At 36.4% G+C, this 16854-nt stretch overlaps 1 protein-coding gene across 2 annotated transcripts in view; it reads left to right on the top strand.

The window, feature by feature from the left end:
- Positions 1–16854, top strand: part of hipk2 (homeodomain interacting protein kinase 2) — an 88935-nt gene that overhangs the window by 22283 nt on the left and 49798 nt on the right. For both annotated transcript variants that reach the window (XM_058088230.1, XM_058088229.1), the window contains exon 2: positions 5710–6847. In XM_058088230.1, coding sequence (XP_057944213.1) covers positions 5710–6847 — 1138 coding nt within the window. The remainder of the gene's footprint in view (positions 1–5709; positions 6848–16854) is intronic.

Below are 16854 nucleotides of genomic sequence, written 5' to 3'. Positions count from 1 at the left end.
TAGTTTGAGGCCCCCGCCTTGATATGAAAGTTTAATGTGCAGTGCGACTTATGTATGTTTTTTTTTACCTAAATATGCATTTTTGGCCTTGTGCAACTTATACTCCAGAGCGACTTATGTATGTTTTTTTTCTACCTAATTATGCATTTTTGGCCTTATGCGACTTATTCTGCGGAGCGACTTATGTATGTTTTTTTCTACCTAATTATGCATTTTTGGCCTTGTGCGACTTATATTCCGGAGCGACTTATGTATGTTTTTTTCTACCTAATTATGCATTTTTGGCCTTGTGAGATTTATACTCCGGAACGACTTATGTATGTTTTTTTTCTACCTAATTATGCATTTTTGGCCTTGTGCGACTTATACTCCGGAGCGACTTATGTATGTTTTTTTCTACCTAATTATGCATTTTTGGCCAGGTGTGACTTATATTCCGGAGCGACTTATGTATGTTTTTTTCGACCTAATTATGCATTTTTGCGGTTGTGAGACTTATACTCCAGAGCGACTTATGTATGTTTTTTTCTACCTAATTATGCGTTTTTGGCCTTGTGCGACTTATACTGCGGAGCGACTTATGTACGTTTTTTTCTACCTAATTATGCATTTTTGGCCTTGTGCGAATTTTATACTCCGCAGCGACTTATGTATGTTTTTTTCTACTTAATTATGTATTTTTGGCCTTGTGCGACTTATACTCCGGAGCGACTTATGTATGTTTTTTTCTACCTAATTATGCATTTTTGGCCTTGTGAGACTTATACTCCGGAGCGACTTATGTATGTTTTTTTCTACCTAATTATGCATTTTTGGTCTTGTGCAGTGCGACTTATGTATGTTTTTTTCTACCTAATTATGCATTTTTGGCCTTTCGAGACTTATACTCCAGTGCGACTTATGTATGTTTTTTTCTACCTAATTATGCATTTTTGGTCTTGTGCAGTGCGACTTATGTATGTTTTTTTCTACCTAATTATGCATTTTTGGCCTTTCGAGACTTATACTCCAGTGCGACTTATGTATGTTTTTTTCTACCTAATTATGCATTTTTGGCCTTGTGCGACTTATACTCCGGAGTGACTTATGTATGTTTTTTTCTACGTAATTATGCATTTTTGGCCTTGTGCGACTTATATTCCGGAGCGACTTATGTATGTTTTTTTCTACCTTATTTTTGGAAAACCTGATGCGGCCCAGCCTTGCCCAGACCCTAGCTCCAGTGGCCCCCAGGTAAATTGAATTTGAGACCCCTGTTTTAAAAGATAATAAATTTCCCGACTTTTCCCGACTTTTCCCGAAGGGAACGGTTCATGAACCGGACTGACCCAGTGAAGTATAATTAGTCACATTGTTCCCGGTGTGTGTTGTCATGAGATAACATTCCAGCCATTTAACCTCTTTAGCGTTGGTTCATTTAATTACTTGTTTGTGCTCCACAGGCCAATAATAACGTTTGCGCTTTTTGTTGTTCCGACTTTCACATCCGTCTGCGAAAAAGCAGCTGGACGCACAATCATAACAAGACAAGGATTGTTTCTCGTGTATTCCCAAAACATCCAACTTCTAATTCAGGAGCTTATGGAGTTTTACGGGAACGTGTGTGGCCTTGAGTTCGTTGCACCAAGTGAACTCTTTGACCGCATTGCTACAACGGAATCATGTTCAAGTCAGTAGATTCCAGATCCGTATCCGCTTTTTAAAAGCCAAACATTCCCATAATCATAACGGTTGATATGGTGGAATTTTCCAAAACCGGCGTCATGCATCCCGGTATCCGTTCATTCAGCTCGGTATCCCGTCAGGGTTTCAGTCACAGTCTGTTGACGCCACCCGGTGACGCAACCCATCGTTCAAATTATATTTAGAGAAAAGTACAGGCACAGGAATCGGTAATCCAAGAAGTGACATCTGGCCTTCAGAGCTTATGTGATTAGCAAAAGAGCCTTGCTTGCCCCTAATAGCCTCACGGACGTTCTTCATTACCATGCCGGACAACCAACGTGAAAAAGTACATGTGGTTCCTCATGCGGAGAACATTCACGTAACGTGGTTTCATACGCCATGGAGATGCTACGTGAGCTAGCTGCAACACTTGTCAGGCTTACTGCGAGCTCGCTAATGTTCACCGCAATTCCAATCCTGCGGCATTAGGACTAAAACCAGATGACAGGACAGATAGCTGAAACGTGACCAAAAATGGAGGATGTTGTTAAAATACGCAATTTAGCATTGAATAATAATAATAATCATCATCATCATCATAATAATAATAATCATAATCATAATAAGAATAATCATAATCATAAAGAACAACAAGAACAACAACAAGAACAACAACAAGAACAACAACAAGAACACCAACAACAAGAACACCAACAACAAGAACAAGAACAACAAGAACAAGATCGACAAGAACAACAACAAGAACAACAAGAACGACAACAACAAGAACAACAACAAGAACAGCAACAACAAGAACAACAACAAGAACAACAACAAGAACGACAACAAGAAGAACGACAACAACAACAACAACAACAACAAGAACAACAACAACAAGAACAACAACAACAAGAACGACGACAACAACAAGAACAAGAACAACAAGAACAGCAACAAGAACAACAACAACAACAAGAAGAACAACAACAACAAGAGCAACAACAACAACAACAACAAGAGCAACAAGAACAACAACAACAACAACAGCAAGAACAAGAACAACAACAACAGTAAGAACAAGAACGACAACAACAAGAACGACAACAAGAACAAGAACGACAACAAGAACAAGAACGACAACAACAACAAGAACAACAACAACAAGAACAACAACAAGAACAGCAAGAACAAGACCAAGAACAACAAGACCAAGAACAACAAGAACAAGAAGAACAACAACAAGAAGAACAACAACAAGAACAACAACAACAACAACAAGAACAAGAACGACAACAAGAACAACAAGAACAAGAACAACAACAAGAACAACAGCAAGAACAAGAACGACAACAAGAACAACAAGAACAAGAACAACAACAAGAACAACAGCAAGAACAAGAACAACAACAACAAGAACAACAACAACAAGAACAACAACAACCATCATAACCCTGCCCTAATAATAATCATCATAATAATAATCATAATCATCACTATAACCCTGCCCTGTGATTGGCTGGCCACCAGTTCAGGGTGTACCCCACCTCTTGACCAAAGACAGCTGGGATAGGCTCCAGCACCCCCGCGACCCTTGTGAAGAAAAAGCAATAGAAAATGAATGAATAATAATAATAATCATCATCAACATAACTATAACCTGTCCTGTGATTGGCTGGCCACCAGTCCAGGGTGTACCCCGCCTCTTACCCGAAGACACCTGGGATAGGCTCCAGCATGACCCCAGGATAAGCAGTAGAAAATGCATGGATTGGATTATAACCCGGGCTGTACGGTGGTCGAGTGGTTAGCGCAGACCTCACAGCTATTAGACCTGAGTTCAATTCCACTCTCGGCTATCTCTGTGTGGAGTTTGCATGTTCTCCCCGTGCATGCGTGGCGTTTTTGCCGGGTATTCCGGTTTCCTCCCACATTCCAAAAAAAACATGCTAGGTTAATTAGCCACTCCAAATTATCCATAGGTATGAATGTGAGTGTGAATGGTTTGTTGTCTATATGTACCCTGTGATTGGCTGGCCACCAGTCCAGCTGGGATAGTCTCCACGCTCTCACATTGTTTCCACTCCGCCAATGGCTTACCCAATACCGCTACAAGCTCCGTATAATCTTCCCCATGCAGTCGGAATCATTTCCATGCCGCAAATAATCCTGTTTGGGAAAAGACGGAGATAAAGACAGCAACTATTTTGGGGCAGTTCTTTTCCTCGGAAGGACTTCTCCTTACTCCGAGGCATGTTGTTCCCGAGACTTAAGTGCACAGTTTTGCTTTTGTTTTGTTGTCGCCAGGATCTGTAGTTGAGATAGAGTTCAATTCCCTTCCTCCGCTCTTGGAGTTTTCTCAACTAAAATGTCTTCCAACCCAAAGTGACTTATTGTGTCCCAATAAATGGAAAAGGAAATTGCACCCATCCACTGAAAGGATCATTTTGGTTTGTTATGTTTCTGCATAACTTTATTTTTGCATAACTAATTTAATTTAATTTAATTTAATTTAATTTAATTTAATTTAATTTAATTTAATTTAATTTAATTTAATTTAATTTAATTTAATTTAATTTAATTTAATTTAATTTAATTTAATTTAATTTAATTTAATTTAATTTAAACAAAAAAAACCTTAAACTATATTAGGAAAGCAGGAAGTGAACAAATGTAACAGTTACTGATTGTAAAAGTACCAGATGGAGGGGTAGGATTTAATAAGCTTTGCTTCTTCCTACTCCTTTTGGACATGTGGAACTGGGAACTGATTATGTAATGAAATAAAATAAAATAAAATAAAATAAAATAAAATAAAATAAAATAAAATAAAATAAAATAAAATAAAATAAAATAAAATAAAATAAAATAAAATAAAATAAAATAAAATAAAATTAAATTAAATTAAATTAAATTAAATTAAATTAAATTAAATTAAATTAAATTAAATTAAAACTATATTATGAAAGCAGGAAGTGAACAAATGTTACTGATTGTAAAAGTACCAGATGGAGGGGTAGGATTTAATAAGCTTTGCTTCTTCCTACTCCTTTTGGACACGTGGAACTGGGAACTGATTATGTAATTAAATTAAATTAAATTAAATTAATAAAATAAAATAAAATAAAATGAAATAAAATAAAATAAAATAAAACAAAACAAAACAAAACAAAACAAAACAAAACAAAACAAAACAAAACAAAACAAAACAAAACAAAACAAAACAAAACAAAACAAAACAAAACAAAACAAAACAAAACAAAACAAAACAAAACAAAACAAAACAAAACAAAACATTCCCATTACCGTTACCGTTACCGTTACCGTTACCGTTACAATCCATTTGTCCATCCAACCTTTGATCAGCTGATGAGCAGCCTGTTTGATTGGGTCTCTTGCTTGAGGCCGCTGGGTTCAAAGGTCCAAAACAAAAATTAATAAAATAAAATAAAATAAAATAAAATAAAATAAAATAAAATAAAATAAAATAAAATAAAATAAAATAAAATAAAATAAAATAAAATTAAAATAAAATTAAAATAAAATAAAATAAAATAAAATAAAATAAAATACAATACAATACAATACAATACAATACAATACAATACAATACAATACAATACAATACAATACAATACAATACAATACAATACAATACAATACAATACAATACAATACAATACAATACAATACAATACAATACAATACAATACAATACAATACAATACAATACAATACAATACAATACAATAAAAACCTTTGATCAGCTGATGCATGTTTGATGCCGCTCATGGAGGTCCAAGCCATACTAGTCGCTGTAAAACAGTAATTGGTATTCATCTCCTTCCAAAGTGATTTGATCCCTGCTTCGTTTTTTTGTAATTCACGCGGTTAGCATGCTAATGCGTATCCGCTCGGTGTTTTAATGACCCGCTCTGACCCGAGCCGTCTTTATTTAAAACTTCTAGCCTACCACTCATGTTTCATGGACTCCTAAAAAAAATTCCTAACCTCTCACTTTTCCTTTTCCTTGGCTCCTCCCCTCAGGTATGGCCTCGCAAGTGCAAGTGTTCTCCCCTCACGCTCTTCCGACAAGTGCCTTCTTTAGCGTGAAGAAACTGAAGGTGGAGCGGAGTCGCAACTGGGATATGACCGGGTATGGCACGCACAACAAAGTCTACAACCACAACGGCGGCAAGAACGTGTCGGCGCTGAGCGGCGCCATCGGTATCAACGGCGGCTCGGCGTTGCCCTTCGAGCAGGCGCTGATCTTCCCAGGAAGCGCAGGCCACATTGTGGTCGCATCGGCGAGTAGCACTTCAGGGGGAATCGGGTCTTTGTTGAGCGGCGGGGGTGGAGGCAGTAACGGAAGCGGCGGCGGAGGAGGCGGCGGCGGGGTTCAAAATCTGACCCGCCGCAGCACGGTCAGTCTCCTCGACACCTACCAGCGATGCGGTCTTAAACGTAAAAGCGAGGAACTGGACAACAACAGTAGCGTCCAGATCATCGAGGAACACGGTCCGTCATCGATGATCCAGAACGGGGCGGCCAGCGGCGCCACCGTGGCTACCGTAGCCACCGCCGCTTCCACGGCAAATTCCAAGAACAGCAACTCCAACAACGAAGGGGACTACCATCTAGTCCAGCATGAGGTGCTCTGCTCCATGACTAACACTTATGAAGTTCTGGAATTCTTAGGACGAGGAACTTTCGGGCAAGTCGTCAAGTGCTGGAAAAGGGGCACCAATGAAATCGTGGCGATTAAGATCCTTAAAAACCACCCGTCGTACGCCCGTCAGGGTCAGATCGAGGTCAGTATCCTGGCCCGTCTGAGCACGGAAAGCGCCGACGACTACAACTTCGTGAGAGCCTACGAGTGCTTCCAGCACAAGAACCACACGTGCCTGGTTTTCGAGATGCTGGAGCAGAACCTCTACGACTTCCTGAAACAGAACAAGTTCAGTCCGCTGCCGTTGAAGTACATCCGACCCGTGTTGCAGCAGGTGGCGACGGCGTTGATGAAGCTGAAGAGTCTGGGTTTGATTCACGCCGACCTGAAACCGGAGAACATCATGCTAGTGGATCCGTCTCGGCAACCCTACAGAGTGAAGGTCATTGACTTCGGTTCTGCTAGCCACGTTTCCAAAGCGGTCTGCTCCACGTATCTTCAGTCCAGATACTACAGGTGAGTTCCTCGGTATCATATCGTGTAAAGGCCTCATTGGTGTCCAAAGTGTGGCCCCGGGGGGCCATTAGTAGTCCACTAGAATAAAGTCAAAATATGACGAGAAATAAGACAAAGTTCTCCAGAAAAGAACATTTATAAGAAAAGTTGGAAAATGGAAAATAATGATGGTAATATAAATAAATCAAAATATGAATTTTAAAAAGCCATATTCTATGTTATGAAGAGAAATAACATAATTTTAGTAACATCATTTTTAAATATTAAAAAAGTATATATATATATTTTTTTTTCTTAAATATAATTTGGGGGAAAATTCTAATATTATCAGAAATCACTGCAATCATTTTCAGAGAATAAATGTTATGAAGACAATTAACATAATTTTAGTGTTGAAAAAAAAAATATATATATATATTGTAAAATAATAAAAACAAAAAATATATATGTATTTTTTTATTTTATAGTTTGGGGAAAAATTTTCTGAGAATAAATAAATCAAAATATGAATTTGAAAAAGCCATATTCTGATGCCAATTATTTTATGAGAATTAATGTTATGAAAAAAAAATTGAATGAAAAAAATGAAAAAAAATTTGGGGGAAAATTCCAATATTATCAGAAATCGCGCCAATCATATTTAGAGAATAAATCTTATGAAGACAATTAACATAATTTTAGTAGCATCATGTTGAAAAAAAACATATATATATATTTATATATTTTATAAAATAATAATAAAAAAATATATATATATATTTGTATTATAGTTTGGGGAAAAATCTTTTGAGAATAAATAAATCAAAATATGAATTTGAAAAAGCCATATTCTAACGCCAATCATTTTCTGAAAATAAATGTTATGAACAGAAATAACGTAATTTTAGTAACATCATTTTGAAATATTAAAAAAAATTTGGGGAAAATTCTAATATTATCAGAAATCGCGGCAATCATTTTCAGAGAATAAATGTTATGAAGACAATTAACATAATTTTAGTAGCATCATGTTGAAAAAAAAATATATATATTTATATATTTTATAAAATAATAAAAAAAAAAAATATATATATATATTTTTTGTATTATAGTTTGGGGAAAAATCTTCTGAGAATAAATAAATCAAAATATGAATTTGAAAAAGCCATATTCTAACGCCAATCATTTTCTGAAAATAAATGTTATGAACAGAAATAACATAATTTTAGTAACATCATTTTGAAATATTAAAAAATTGGGGGGAAAATTATAATATTATCATAAATCGCGCCAATCATTTTCAGAGAATAAATGTTATGAAGACAATTAACATAATTTTAGTAGCATCATGTTGAAAAAAAATATATATATTTTATCAAATAATAAAAAAATATATATATTATTTTTTTATAGAGAAATAAGAGAAATAACATAATTTTAGTCGCATAATGTTGAAATATTTTTTAAAAAGTATATATTTTTTATAGTTTGGCTTCCATTTTTGGGGTAGTAATAAAGGGTCAGCCCAAGTTCTCATGTTCTTTGTGCCTGTAATCCACACCAGAGAACCCTAGCATTAGAACCAGATGAGTCCCTGACAAGAACTTCCTTTCTTCTAGATCTCTTTTAACCCCAAGAGTGTCTGAGCTAAGGTGGTGTTGATGTTGACACAAAGATCAGGTGTGGCAGAGTCACGGTGCCCATCATGGTTTTTATGGGCACGCCTGGCTAAAGCACATGACCACATGTTCATGCCAGATGGCGGCTGGTGGATGGGTGGATTATTTACTTTTATACTGCGTGGTACTAACTGATGCAGTACTTTGTGCATGTGTTTGTGTCAGTGGTCTTTGGCTTGAGGGTTATTATTATTATTATTATTATTTTTGCTAATATTGGTAGCTGATATTATTATTATTATTATTATTACTAGTGTAGGCCCACATGAAACTTTCTTTTTTATTTGTTTTCCCCCTTTGGTCCTGAGCTTTTTGTTCATCCATCCATCTATCCATCCATTCACCCACCCACCCACCCATCCGTCCATGTATCCATCTGTCCATCCATCCATCCATCTGTCCATCCACCCATCCATCCATGTATCCATCTGTCCGTCCATCCATGTATCCATCCATCCACCCATCCACCCATCCATCCATCCATCCACCCATCCATCCATCCATCCATCCACCCACCCATTCACCCATCCACCCATCCATCCATCCATCCATCCATCCATCCATCCATGTATCTGTCGGTCCGTCCATCCATCCGTTCATGCATCCATCCATCCATCCTTTCATCCACCCACCCATTCACCCATCCGTCCATCCATGTATCCATCCATCCATCCATTCATCCATCCATCCATGTATCTTTCCATCCATCCATCTGTTCATCCATGTATCTGTCCATCCATCCATCCATCCATCCATGTATCTGTCCATCCATCCATCCATCCATCCATCCATCCATGTATCTGTCCATCCATCCATCCATGTATCTGTCCATCCATCCAGCCATGTATCTGTCCATCCATCCATCCATGTATCCATCTATCCATCCATCCATGTATCCATCTATCCATCCATCCATCCATCTATCCATCCATCCATCCATGTACCCATCTGCCCATCCATCCATCCATCCATCCATGTATCCATCCATCCATCCATCCATCCATCCATCCATCCATCCATGTATCCATCCATCCATCCATGTATCCATCCATCCATCCATCCATGTATCCATCCATCCATCCATCCATGTATCCATCCGCCCATCCCTTCATACAGTTGCCTTGTCAACTGTATGAAGGGGTAATTCTTCCTTATTTGTTTATTTGTTTATTTATTCTTTTTAGTGGCACACGCATGCATTTTATCCGCGTTCCCGACTTTAAGAAGACGTGTTTTGTGACGATGCGATGCGAATGTTGTTGACGCCACTGTAACTTCCTGGGTTAACGACCTTATCTCCGCACTGAACGTTCCGCGTCTCTTCTAGCCGATGACGTAACGAGCAAAGCTCCCTCATCAAGCTTACACCTCAGCAGATAAATGGATTATTGTCTTGCCTCCGCTGCGTATGTCCGCCATCCTTCGCCATCCTTCGTCATCCTTCGCCATCCTTCGCCATCCCTCACCAGGCTTCGGGGCCTTGAAGGTAGAAGAATCTGAATCTGAAGAAAGCGAGACGTAATAAACATTCAGTGGTTTCCATCTCTCGAGTCTCTGACGCCATTTCTAGCTCGGACCTGATACCCTCCGCAGTGGAACGGAATCTCGTGATAATCCGCAACAACCCGACGTCAGCAGATTCGCGGCGTGTCGGAGGTGTGTGGATTACGCAGAGGAACAGGAAATTGTCGGGTCTTCAGACAAAATTGCCTTCATCCCTGAAAATAAACCTTCATTATGAAACGGCGGCGTGCTTTTTTTGGCTCTTTTGATTGACACTTCATCAAATAACTCCTAAACTAACTCCTGTTTATAAGTCATATACATTTGCATTCATGTAGCAGATGCATGGATATAATAGTACGCTTTGTGAAAGCATGTGAATGGAAGATTGAAAGGCTTCATTGGTGTCCAAAGTGTGGCCCGGGGGCCATTAGTGGTCCACAAGAATAAAGTCAAAACATGATGAGAAATAGTAAATAATCTAAACAAGACAAAGTTGTCCCGAAAAGAACATTTATAAGAAAAGTTGGACATTTTTTTCAGAGAATAAATGTTATGAAGACAATTAACATAATTTTAATAGCATCATGTTGAAAAAAATATATATATTATAAAATAATAATAAAAAAATATATATGTATTTTTTATTTAATAGTTTGGGGAAATCATGTTGAAATATAATTTTTTTTTTTTTAAATATATTTTTTATAGTTTGGGGGAAAATTCTAATATTGTCAGAAATCACGCCAATCATTTTCAGAGAATAAATGTTATGAAGACAATTAACATAAAAATATTATAAAAAAATATTATAAAATTATTTAAAAAATATATACTATATATATGTATTTTTTATTTAATAGTTTGGGGAAAAATCTTCTGAGAATAAATGAATCAAAATATGAATTTTAAAAAGCCATATTCTAACGCTAATCATTTTCTGAGAATAAATGTTATGAACAGAAATAACGTAATTTTAGTAACATCATTTTGAAAGTAATATATATTTATATATTTTATAAAATAATAAAAAATACATATATATATATATTTTTTTATTTTATAGTTTGGGGAAAAATCTTCTGAGAATAAATAAATCAAAATATGAATTTTAAAAAGCCATATTCTAACGCTAATCATTTTCTGAAAATAAATGTTATGAACAGAAATAACGTAATTTTAGTAACATCATTTTAAAATATTAAATAAATTTGGGGAAAATTTGGGGGGGAAAATTCTAATATTATCAGAAATCGCGGCAATCATTTTCAGAGAATAAATGTTATGAAGACAATTAACATAATTTTAGTAGCATCATGTTGAAAAAACATATTTATATATTTATATATTTTATAAAATAATAAAAAATACATATATATATTTTTTTTTTTATTTTATAGTTTGGGGAAAAATCTTCTGAGAATAAATAAATCAAAATATGAATTTGAAAAAGCCATATTGTAACGGCAATCATTTTCTGAAAATAAATGTTATGAACAGAAATAACAAATAACAATTTAATTTTAGTAACATCATTTTGAAATATTGAAAAAATTTGGGGGAAAATTCCAATATTATCAGAAATCGCACCAATCATTTTTAGAGAATAAATGTTATGAAGACAATTAACATAATTTTAGTATCATCATGTTGAAAAAAAAAATATATATATATTATAAAATAAAAAAAAACATATATATATATTTTTTTTTAGAGAGAAATAAGAGAAATAACAAAATTTTAGTAGCATAATGTTGAAATATTTTTTAAAAAGTATATATTTTTTATAGTTTGGGGGGAAATTCTAATATTATCAGAAATCGCGGAGAATAAATGTTATGAAGACAATTAACATAATTTTAGTAGCATCATGCTGAAAAAAATATATATATTTTTTTAATAAAAAATAAATAAATAAATAAATAAATAAATAAATAAATAATAAAATAATAAAAAATAAATAAATATATATATATATATAAAATATATTTTTTATAAAAAAAATATATATATATTTTATATTTTTTAAGCAATGTCTACATCTGACTGTATATTACTTGTATATTTATCATCTGTGCTATCCTGGCTAAGACAGTTGCTAGCTGATGCTAGCATCTTTCACCCCCCCACCCCCCCCACCCCCCAGGTGTATACATTGGCGCCTTAATAAGTGCTGAAATATGTATATGTATATGTTTCCATGAGAGGCTGATGCTGCTCCCATCTGATTGCCTATTGGTCGGTCGGCCCGCCGCTCCCACAGCAAAGCGTTCCATCATGGTGGGAGTGGGGGTGGGGGTGGGTGGGCATCGTAATACATCGCCGCGTGTTAGTCACTGCGCGGTGAAGCGTCTGTTGATGTGTTGCGTACGTGCCAGAGATGTGCTAGCTCAGCGTCAGGTGGCGTGTGCGTGCGAGGATACGGCGTGGCGATGGACGATGGAAGCGTGCGTGTCGTTGTTTAGCATTCCTTTCCTGTACCTGGAAATGGTCCCCCCCCCCCCGCCCAAACCCCCCCTCAAGCGAGTGGCACATGATTACTTATGCAGATGAGCCTTTATTATGTTCAGCCTGACTGGTTGAGTGCTGTGGCGTGCTACCGCTTTCGTTTTCACTTTGGGGCTTTCACTTCCTGCTGGATTTGTCTTTAACTTTAGATTTTCCCGGGATGGGAAATCCTGTCACTGATATATACTGAAAAGTTACATATATTTAAAAAAAAAAAAGATCTGCGATGACGTCAGCCTCCCTCTTGGCTTATCTTCCCTTAGTAGCGCCATCCATCCATCCATCAATTTTCTATGCCATTTTTTTCATTTTGAGCTCGTATTGGTACTTGTTTGTATATTTCTTGTGTCTTCCTTTTGAGTGTTAAGTGGCTGTGTGATGAATAGGTTTTCCCAGAAATAAAAATAATAAATACAAAAAAACAAATTAATTGGCCCCGGTTTACCGGGCGCTGCAATGATGTCAGCCTCCCTCTGGGCTTATCTTCCTTTTGCGGCGCCATCCATCCATCAACTTTTTATGCCATATTTTTTAATTTTAAGCTCGTATTGGTACTTGTTTGTATATTTCTTGGGTCTTACTTTTGAGTGTTAAGTGGCTGTGTGATGAATGGGTTTTCTCACAAAAATAATAAAAACAAAAAACTACCTAGTGAATTAATTGGCCCCGGCTTACCCGGGTGCTGCAATGATGTCAGCCTCCCACTGGGCTTATCTTCCCTTTACAGAGCCATCCATCCATCCATCAATTTTCTATGCCACATTTTTCATTTTAAGCTCGTATTGGTACTTGTTTGTTTGAGTGTTAAGTGGCTGTGTGATGAATGGGTTTTCCCACAAATAAAAATAATAAATACAAAAAACTAATTAATTGGCCCCAGTTTACCGGGTGCTGCAATGATGTCAGCCTCCCTCTGGGCTTCTCTGGCGCCCTGTGGTGGGTTAAATATATTTCAAGAAAAAAAATGATCTGCGATGACGTCAGCCTCCCTCTGGGATTATCTTCCCTTTGCGGCGCCATCCATCCATCCATCAATTTTCTATGTCACATTTTTCACTTTAAACTCATATTGGTACTTGTTTGTATTTTTCTTGGGTCTTCATTTTGAGTGTTAAGTGACTGTGTGATGAATGGGTTTTCCCACAAATAAAAATAATAAATACAAAAAACTACCAAATGGCTTACCGGGGTGCTGCAATGATGTCAGCCTCCCTCTGGGCTTATCTTCCCTTTGCGGCGCCATCCATCCATCAATTTTTTATGCCATATTTTTCATTTTAAGCTTGTATTGGTAGTTGTTTGTTTGAGTGTTAAGTGGCTGTGTGATGAATGGGTTTTCCCACAAATAAAAATAATAAATACAAAAAACTAATTAATTGGCCCTGGTTTACCGGGTGCTGCAATGATGTCAGCCTCCCTCTGGGCTTATCTTCCCTTTGCGGCGCCATCCATCCATCAATTTTTTATGCCACATTTTTCATTTTAAACTCGTATTGGTACTTGTTTGTATATTTATTGCATCTTCCTTTTGAGTGTTAAGTGGCTGTGTGATGAATAGGTTTTCCCACAAATAAAAATAATAAATACAAAAAACTAATTAATTGGCCCCGGCTTACCAGGTGCTGCAATGATGTCAGCCTCCCTCTGGGCTTATCTTCCCTTTGCAGCACCATCCATCCATCAATTTTCTATGCCATATTTTTCATTTTAAACTCGTATTGGTACTTGTTTGTATATTTCTTGGGTCTTCCTTTTGAGTGTTAAGTGGCTGTGTGATGAATGGGTTTTCCCACAAATAAAAATAAATACAAAAAAACTACCAAATAAATTAATTGCCCCGGTTTACCGGGGTGCTGCAGTGATGTCAGCCTCCCTGTGGGCTTCTCTTCCCTTTGCGGCGCCATCCATCCATCAATTTTTTATGCCATATTTTTCATTTTAAGCTCGTATTGGTACTTGTTTGTTTGAGTGTTAAGTGGCTGTGTGATGAATGGGTTTTCCCAGAAATTATAATAATAAATACAAAAAACTAATTAATTGGCCCCGGTTTACCGGGTGCTGCAATGATGTCAGCCTCCCTCTGGGCTTCTCTGGCGCCCTGTGGTGGGTTACATATATTTCAAGAAAAAAAATGATCTGCGATGATGTCAGCCTCCCTCTGGGATTATCTTCCCTTTGCGGCGCCATCCATCCATCCATCAATTTTCTATGCCACATTTTTCACTTTAAACTCGTATTGGTGCTTGTTTGTATATTTCTTGGGTCTTCCTTTTGAGTGTTAAGTGCATGTGTGATGAATGGATTTTTCCCCACAAATAAAAATAATACAATAAGAAGTTCTAAACAGAGTCGTGAGCACCGAATGATGAGTAGGCGATGATTCACTGTGTTGCTACAGCTAGCTAGCTAGCTAGCTAGTACCTGGCATGCAACCTCAAGCCCCCTAAAATGCTAATTAAGGCTCGCTGTATCCACAACCGCGTCGTCTTTATGACACTCATAACACCTTAGTATGCATGACAGAATCCTAATAACCTCTTTCATTTCTAATGTGCCTCTGGGCAACGCTTGCACGAGTCTCCGCAGAGCAGCCAGCATCCAGGAGACGTGTAGCGGGCGCGGCTAATTAACAAGCGCTAGTAAAAGCATATGCAACACAACATACACACTCGTCGGATCCTGATTTCAGCCTCTTTGTGATGTTATTTGTGTCAAATAAAATATTTGTCTTAGTAGATTACAACTTTTTTCTCAATCGTTTGACTTTATTCTAAATTAATTATAAATTAATTATAAATGTATTTTAAATTAATTCTAAATTAATTATAAATGTATTCTAATATTATTCTTAAATTTATTCTTTAATTAATTCAAAATTATTCTGAATTAATTATAAATTAATTATACATTTATTCTAAATTTATTCTAAATTAATTATAAATTAGTTATATATTTATTCTAAATTTATTCTAAATTAATTATAAATTAGTTATATATGTATTCTAAATTGATTCTAAATTAATTCTAAATTAATTATAAATTTATTCTAAATTTATTCTAAATTAATTATGAATTAATTCTAAATTAATTCTAACTTCTAAATTAATTCTAACTTCTAAATTAATTCTAAATTAATTCTAACTTCTAAATTAATTCTAAATTCTAAATTAATTCTAAAGTAATTCTAAATTAATTCTAAAGTAATTCTAAATTAATTCTACATTAATTCTAAAGTAATTCTAAATTAATTTTAAATTAATTCTAAATTTTAAATTAATTCCAAATTTATTCTAAATTTATTCTAAATTACTGCTGATTATTATTTCATCCGTCTGGATGCTAGCTCCAGTCGTAGACTCGTGTGAGTTTTTGCCAGATTGTTTCTGATCCACGCTGCTCGTCTTTGTTCTCTCTTTCCCAGTTCAATTTCCATACATTTCCCAGGACATTAGGCTGACGGAAATTAAGGCGCCTTGATAAAAGTGAGCCGCCCACGCGGGGGCCTGCAGTCGCTCTGCGCCGTATTGATTGGCTCACCTCAGCGGTTGAGGTGGGGGGCACGCCGGTGTGACCTCGTTCAGCCTCGCAGGCGTTGGGTAACATTCTGTGAATATAAAGCCGCCCTCGAACACGGAACACGGAACGTTTTCTTTTCACTCCAAGGCTTTTCTTCTGTGGAATCGGGGGCACGCCGTTTGGCTGTCGTCATCGGCAGACTGGCAGCGACGCCCTCGGGTTTAAATAAATCATACGGCGCCCCGCTGACCCTCTCGCCGCCATCCGGGATGCCCGCCATCCATCTGAGGGGGGAAGGTTCCAGAAAAAGGGGGTAGCCCCCACCACCCTTGTTCCTTTTTTCTCGTCTTCCCCAGCAACGCCATATACTTGAATACGCATGAATATTTAAACATCGGGAATGTACCATCATGAACTTGGCGAAGAAAAATGGAGTCACATGACGCCACGGCGGCCCGCTTGGGACTTTTCCAGGTTTTTCCAGAAACTGGGATTTTGTGTGTGTGTGTGTTTCTGGTGTCATTGTGGCAAAATCTTGACATTCCATCTTTATTTTGGGAACATTTCTCTCTGCTTGTTATAACAAGCCCACACCACAAATGTATGAGGCATATTAATAATAAAATAATTTTTTTTTAATTAAAATAAAAATTTTGAGAAAAAAATCTGATACTGATGTCGACTGATATCATATTTTTATGTCGATCGGTTGTCCAATATTATCATCCATATCATCCAAAAAAAGTCTACTTTCCACATTGTTGTCATCTTTTTCAATAAAAAAGTTACAATAATGTGAGAATATTTTTTTTTACAAAAATA

The sequence above is a fragment of the Doryrhamphus excisus genome, chromosome 11, assembly GCF_030265055.1.
Source record: "Doryrhamphus excisus isolate RoL2022-K1 chromosome 11, RoL_Dexc_1.0, whole genome shotgun sequence".
NCBI lineage: Eukaryota > Metazoa > Chordata > Actinopteri > Syngnathiformes > Syngnathidae > Doryrhamphus > Doryrhamphus excisus.
The sequence above is the reverse complement of the archived record's forward strand: the minus strand, read 5'-3'. Positions and strand labels throughout refer to the sequence as shown.